Genomic DNA, 7,596 nt, shown 5'->3' on the forward strand with positions numbered 1-7,596 from the left:
TTTTATTTGAGAGAATTTTGATACAGACCTTTGTACACTTTGTGTATCACAAATGTGAATAAAATGTATGCAACAAGGTGTTGAAGCACTACATGTGGATTGGATGACATTTCAGCGTATGCACCGGAAAGAAGTTCATATGATGGAGTTCAGATTTCAGATGTGCAAGATTCGTGAGTAAGTCTTCAGAGAAAACAAATTGTATCATAACGTCTTAACGCACTGAACAAATGTTTAGATCAGCAGACATCCTGTCAAAATATCAGATTGGCTTTGGAAAAGTCAAGAAGTCTCGAACACCACTTTTGATCATCAGGGAATCCTAGACTGGGCTCTGAGTTCAAAGGAAGCGAAATTTGATTTGCATTATTTGACAGAAAAACAAATGCGCATATATTTGCAAGGCTGAAAAAAAAAGTTTTTGGCTACAATATGGCGACCAGACGTGACCGTTGATCCCGCCTCTCAGCTGCTCCCACAACTCCACCAATCGGAAGCTGCTGATCCCGCACCCTTCCGGGATCACCGGCTCCTGTGCGTGCCAGTCTCAGCGGTGGAGAGGAGTGATGCGGCTCGAAGAGTCCAAAGAGGTTGGTGAGAGTGGACCCCAGCAGGAGCGCATGAGATGCCTGGGAATATGAGCGAAGAGGACGGGACGAGTCGGAGCGCATGTTTTACTTTTACAATCGACAGCATCTTAAACCTGAAGCAACGGCAAGACGGTGCGCGTTTGGATGTCTTAAAGGAGCAGAGGGACATTGGGTGTAAGAGTGACAGTCAGAGGAGATGCAAAGAGGAGTGGGACGTCCCGAGGAAGCTTGACAGCGAGTCAGAGGAGCCAGGTAACTCTCTTGTTTTCTACTTTCGATAAATACAATAAAAAAAAATCATAGGAAAATGTGTTTGTTTTTCACCAGAACAATGCGTAAAAGCCTAAAAGTGCACATTTATTGGGCTGCAAAAGCTTCAGAGCTCATTTTGTTGCCTCTCTCTATAGTAAAGCCCACAGTCCATTCAGCGGAGCGCGGGGAGAGCACCGCGCCGCCCACAGCTGCTTACTCTCCGGGGGCGCAGAGCGCGCACGGCACCGAGCCACAGGAGCAACAGCAGTCCGCCGCCGACACCAAAACCGCGGTCAAGAAGAAGACCCGCACCATCTTCTCCAAGAGGCAGATCTTCCAGCTAGAGGCCACATTCGACATGAAGCGCTACCTGAGTAGCTCGGAGAGGGCGTGCCTCGCCACCTCGCTGCAGCTCACGGAGACCCAAGTGAAGATCTGGTTCCAGAACCGCCGCAACAAGCTCAAGAGACAGCTGTCCACGGACATTGAGGGCCCGCTGGCCGCGGAGCACTTCTCTGAGGCGGCGAAAAAAACACAGTTTCCACGTTTTTACAAAGACAGAGGCCTGCTGAGTGGATGTTTGTTACCGATGCCTTTTCCCGTCGTGTATCCGACTGCTAACGCTGCGCCTTACATCTACTTCTCCAACTCTGGCAAATATTTTGGCCTGTTTGATGCAGACTGATGGGGTTTGTTCTCGGACACTAAAGGCGACAATCATCTGCGATGCGTTTATCATATCATTTTGTTTTTTATAAAATTTCCGAGCTGGTTTAAATAATTTCTTAACATATCAACAAGTCCCACACATGCATGTGCCACTTTTTTTTTTCTTTTATTGTTATTATTATTATTATTATTATTATTATATGAAGTTTATCATCAGCACAGAAACGAGCATGTATTAAATTTCATCTGATCGAATGTACCAAGCGATGCATCAGCTTTGTTATACCGCAGAAATACTCCAGTGTGTGTGTGTGTGAGCGTGCTTATAATTAACTGTATTTATATAAGGCCTTATTATAATTTTGTAACGGTTCATGTTCATTTGACCTTAGATAAGACTGTTAAACTGTGAATGCAGTTCTAACCATGAGATCGATGGATTTTGCAATAAAAAGTGGAATATATGCAATCCACTCAGACGCTGCAACTTGAACGGAAACCCATCTGCATCTTTTATTGTTACTTTAAAACTTTTCATGTTGTAGTTTTTACTGAAATCTAAGTCTGTTCAGGCAAATTTGTTGCAGTAGGAAGTACTTTTTACTGTTCCAAAACGGAGAAAATCGGCAAATAAACTTGAAAGAAAAAGAATATAAAAAGATTTTTTTTTCATACATCTGTCACTACTATACTGTCATGTATGTATGATTATAGTGCTTTGTTACAACTTAAGACGGCATGAGAGACAGGAAAAACCGAACTAAAAAAGAAATGAGCTCCAAAAATTCAATCATTTAGAATGAATTATCCCAGGCAGGTAAAAAAAAAAAAAGTTAGAAGAGTTTTACCAAGTTATAAAAGCTACTAGATTAGATGTAAAACAGATGCTTTCTTCATGACTTTAGAAAAGAAACAGCAACAGTGACTCACTAATAAATGGTGTAGTGAGTTATTGCTTTTTATGAGTCTGTTCTAAAGTAGTTCAGTCTAAAATATTCACAATAACTGTTAATAAGCTGCAATAGAGGTTGCCACATCGGCCAGCTGTGTCTAGATGTAAGAAAATAAATACGGTTATGATGATTATTCCTAGTAGAAATCTTAAGGTTGAATATTGAGCCCTTTTTTGCAAATTTTAAAATAAATTAAATAAAATCTTTTGGTAGAAAAAAACCCCTCCATGCCCACACCTCCTAATGTTTTGAGCTTTGTGTTGCAGAGTGTACACTACAATAGTAAATCTGGGTCCTTTACAGAAACACAAACAGTGGATCCTTAAGGTGGCCTAAGGTCAATGCGATTCTAATGGGCTAAGATATTATGGAGTTTAAGTGTGAGTTTGTTTGTAATGCTGCCACACTTGTGAGCACAAATGGGTGCAGAAAAACAAACTCTTCCTCACTGTTTGTGTGAGTGATGCATCGCTGCAGAAACACAGAGGGAACTGGGCAAAATATGAGTTTGAGCAGACTGCACAGATTTTTTTTCCTCTTTCTCTAAAAGGGCCGGGCGGGATGCACTTTACTCAGCGTTTCCGGGTCACTTCCCCCTTCAGTGCTGGAGCCTCTCGCTGCTTTCTCCCTGTCACAGCCATTCAAGGCCCGACGCCTTTAACCTGTTCATTCACCCACTTAGTCTGCCCGCAGATTGCTTGTTGTTTCAGCTAAATTCCTGTCTTTTAACTTTGCTGTGTGCTCTGCTTATTGTTAAAAAAAAACAGAAAGTTGTTTTTCTGATGTCAAACTGGGGATCATTGAGCACTGAGTTTAACCTGTTAAAAGTCAAAGTTCTGTCAAAAAGTCACAGAAATAATTTTATTAAACTCTTTTTTCTATTTTGTTACCCATTTAATATATTCATATATATTTGCTTGAATATCTCTTTTTCAGCACCGCCTAAATTTACAGTGTATGACTAAATCCGCTTCCCCTAAATAAGGGTTCGACTGGCTTTATTTGGATGAAACCAACTAAACCAAGCAGCCTTCAACTCCAGCCAGCTTTAAGTGACCAGCTAAGAAGGAATAATTAATTAAATGGACTGCAGGTCAGCTTTTCAAAGATTCAACTGTCTGCTTATCAAACATTTACCTTTAATTAGATTAGATGAAAAGCATTTTTATCTAACTGATGTAGGCTGGAGTTTATTTTTCATCTACAGTTTTCTCCGCAATTATTGACAACCCATTAAAGATGGACAAAGGCGCCTTATATTAATTTATTAAGATTTTTTTGTTAAAAACAATTGAACACTAAAAATATATTAACATATTGATTTATTAACATAATCTCATTATACACACACTAAAGAATTTTGAAAAAATACCAGGTTTCATTTGAGAACATTTTGCAAGTGCAGGACAAAAAAAACACGTTAAAATATTTATTTTTCCATGACCTTCTATTTTGCGGAGATATATTTGCCACTTTTTGCCACTCAAAACAGAAAAGACAAGCGAACATTTAAGTGAGACAGATGCACAGGAAATGCACACAAGAAAATTGCCCCCACCCTCATCTGATCCAGAGTCAGAGCAACCATCAAAAAGTTTGAACCTTTGATAAACGAGGCTGAATGATGGCAGATGTTTGTCTTGCTACCACTCATAGTGAGAAGGTTAAAAAGATAGGCAATTGTGGCATTTTCTGTCATAACCCCACATTGAGAAGTTTTTGTAAAATCTGGAGCAAAACTGTCAAGCTGACGTTTTTATAATTCAAGTTGTTTCTAAAATCTGTAATTCATCCATGATTTTATACAAATAGACAGTAATTTAATAACAGGATGACACTATAAACTAGACAATTGCCAAAGAAAAGAAAAAAATAAGATTTTATAAAATTGTTATTTATTGCTCCGCATTTACAGCTCGCAGGGGCACATGACATACAAAACCTATGAAAGAAGTTTCCAGATTATTATGATTATAGTATTAATGAGATCAATGATTAAGATTTTCCCTCCTTCAAATGTTAGTTTCATTATAAAGTAGTTATTTTATGTGTGTGTGTTATTAATATGGGCACATATTTTTAAAAAAAAGGCCCCTAATAAATAAATAAATAATAAAATAAAGACAATTTTAATTCAAATTAATGTTTTTCACCACTGAGATTACACTTAGCAAAATGATGATACAATATGTTTACAAGTCTGCAATATTAAGTAGTTTATGGTTTCTGTAGAAACTTTTTGTTTTAAGTCTGCTGAGAATAAAATAGTTCAAATGATTTAAGGAGGGTTGTATTAAAGGTTTGTATGCGCTGAACTGATTAGAGTGGGTTACAGTGTGTGTGGGGGAGGGGGTGGTGGTGGATGTGTGTGTGTGTGTGTCAAAATGGTTGGTGTGGATGCTCGGGTGGTGTTTACAGTCGCCAGACTTCCTGACTCTTCCACTGTCGGACACTTGTGAACGCGGCGTTGGCTCTTTGCATCTCAGCACTCTCTCATCTGCAACCACACGGTTCAAATGACCCCACCGGCTGCTCGCAGTCTGCCCCGAGCCAGACTGAAACCCCACAGCCTCATCTGTCACAGGCGAAAAAAGATCCATTAAAATCTAGACCTGATAAGATAGACAGCCAAGGCCTGCAGTCGGTGTGTGCTCATTTGGAGCTATCGATCAGTGGGAAATATTGTGATGTAGTTTAATACATGTATTTGACTAATTGTCATTATTAGAAGCAAACTGTTTTTACAGAGAAGTAAAGCTCTGTGATATCGTGGACTGATCTGCACCTTAGGAGCATCTGTTAACATGTTCCCCAACTTTGACTGTGAGCCACACAGCACATGCTCCCCATTCTGTGTGAAATGTATTAAAGGAGAGCGCTGCTGTGTAAAATCCAACTTTCCACATTGCAAATGGCCAGCATTGTTGATTATTCCTTGGTTTTTCAAAGTAGCTTAAGGTCAGTCAGATTGTATGGAAAGTATTGCCAAAGATTCTCAATTCTATTTAGATCTGGACTTTGACTAGACCATTCTAATATAGGATTTGGCTCTAATCTAAATCATTCCAACTGAGTTCTTTAAGGCTGTTCTTATGATGGAGAGCAAACCACCCACCTGCCCTCCCCGCCCCTTTTTTTTTTCCAAGACTGCCCTGCATTTTGCTCCGTCTATCTTCCCATCAACTCAGAACACTTTCCCTTTCCCTAATGAAGAAACTCCACCACCATCTTTCATTGTGTGGACATGTGTTCACTGTAATTTTTTCATGTGTTAGTTCTCTTCCACACAATGTGCTTTGCATATAGGCTAAAAAAGTAACGTTTTGTTCTCATCTGACCTGCACCTGCCTTCATAGTTTTGCTGTGTTCTCTACATGGTTTGTAGCAAACTGCAAGCAGGATTTCTTATGGCTTTCATAAACAATATTGATGTTCTTGTCACATAGAGGCCAGATTTGTGGAGTGCACACTGTAGTTAATAGCTCTCTGGCAAACAGATTATCCCACCTGAGCTGTGGATCTTTGCAGCTCCTCCGGAGTAACCAGTGTCCTCTTAGCTGCTTCTCTGATAAATGCCGTCCCTGCTTAACGTTTCAGTTTATGTGGATGGCCATGTCTTGGTTTTCAGTTGTGCCATACTATCACCATTTTCGGATGATGGATTAATTAGGTTCTGAAGGCAATTGGTTAGATTGTATTTTATGAAGGGGTATCAAAGAAAAGTGAAATATGCACAATGCATGCCACATTTTCTTTTAAATAAATTTTTTATATCTAAATGTTACTAAATAATTAAAAAATCGAAAATGTTTTATTACCTGCCTTCCACTTTACTGCAATGCAATAACTTGCATTGCTCTAACATATATTTCCAGTAAAATACATTCACATTTACTGCTGTAACGTCCAAAAATGTGAAAACATTCATACGGTATGAATACTTTTGCAATGCACTGTGAAGTATTTTATTCCGTTTAAAATTAAGATATTCAGACAACAGTAATTCAACTCTGCCAGGGACATCTTTGATTGAGCTTTTCATATGAACCATTCACTAGTGGACTCGTTCTTAACAAGGTGTGAGTGTTGGGATAATTGTTCAACAGCTCTGGTGATGAGCCACGTAGCTATAGTCATATAGCTGGAAAGCAACAGCTAATAGAACATGGCTGTTTTGCCTGGAGCTTTCTACGTGCATTCTCAGATGGGATATGTAATGACTACCAATTATAATGTCTATAATGTTTATAATGCCTCAAGAAAGACTGGATCAAATCCAGCTACTAACTGTCATGACTCAACTTAATGATGTGCTAGACTGAGCCTTAATTGCTGCAACACACCATAATGGCTATTAAGTAAAATCTGCACACAGATTGCACAAATGCTGTGTGGTAGACAAAAACTGTCTACTGTGGGAATGTGTAGAATAGAAATATGCTCAGTTATCAACATACTGTACTAAGCATGAAGGTTAGGTTAACTGACCACTCAAAAATCATATTCATGTAAATGCCTAAGGCGCACCCTGCCTCTCGCCCAATGGAGATGGTTATGATTATGGTTATGGATGGATGGATGGATGGATGGATGGATGGATGGATGGATGGATGGATGGATGGATGGATGGATGGATGGACTAAGTTTATTCCCAAGAGGTCATAAAAATAAGCAGACTGATTAAATCCAGGGATTTTACCAACCAGTGGTATTTAGTCATTGTTTTCACTTAAAAAGTGGTTTAAAGTACTCTAAATAACAATGATTTCTTTCACTTTTGCTTTGTCATCACATCATCAAACATTTCTTAATATCAATGAAGGATAAATTGCAGTTTTCAATTTTTGTTTTCATCTACAAAGAGAAAAAAGCTATCCAAAACCCATTTGGCCCTATGTTAAAAAGTATTCACCCTAATCAGGAAATATGATTAACAACATTTCTTAGAAAGTTGATTTTTAATTTCACTAATGACACCTAGGCCTGATTCCCGCCTGACCTGTAAAACCAAGAAACAAATCTTGTCTGACAACATAGGGTAAAAGATAAAAAAAAAAAAAAAACCACACACATCACGCCATGATCTAAAGAAATTCAAGAACAAAGTCGTTGGCGTCTATCAATTTTAGAAA

The 7,596-nt window shown here is 38.8% G+C and overlaps 1 protein-coding gene across 1 annotated transcript; it reads left to right on the forward strand.

Moving 5' to 3' along the window:
* Window positions 1-320: 320 nt before the first annotated feature.
* Window positions 321-3,257, forward strand: LOC124880208 (homeobox protein HMX2-like). Its single transcript, XM_047385165.1, has 2 exons — window positions 321-842; window positions 998-3,257. The coding sequence occupies exons 1-2, from the start codon at window positions 626-628 to the stop codon at window positions 1,525-1,527; spliced, it is 747 nt and encodes a 248-aa protein (XP_047241121.1). The 5' UTR covers window positions 321-625; the 3' UTR covers window positions 1,528-3,257.
* The last annotated feature ends 4,339 nt before the right edge of the window (window positions 3,258-7,596 follow it).

This window comes from Girardinichthys multiradiatus, chromosome 14 (assembly GCF_021462225.1).
Source record: "Girardinichthys multiradiatus isolate DD_20200921_A chromosome 14, DD_fGirMul_XY1, whole genome shotgun sequence".
In the NCBI taxonomy this organism is placed as follows: Eukaryota; Metazoa; Chordata; class Actinopteri; order Cyprinodontiformes; family Goodeidae; genus Girardinichthys; species Girardinichthys multiradiatus.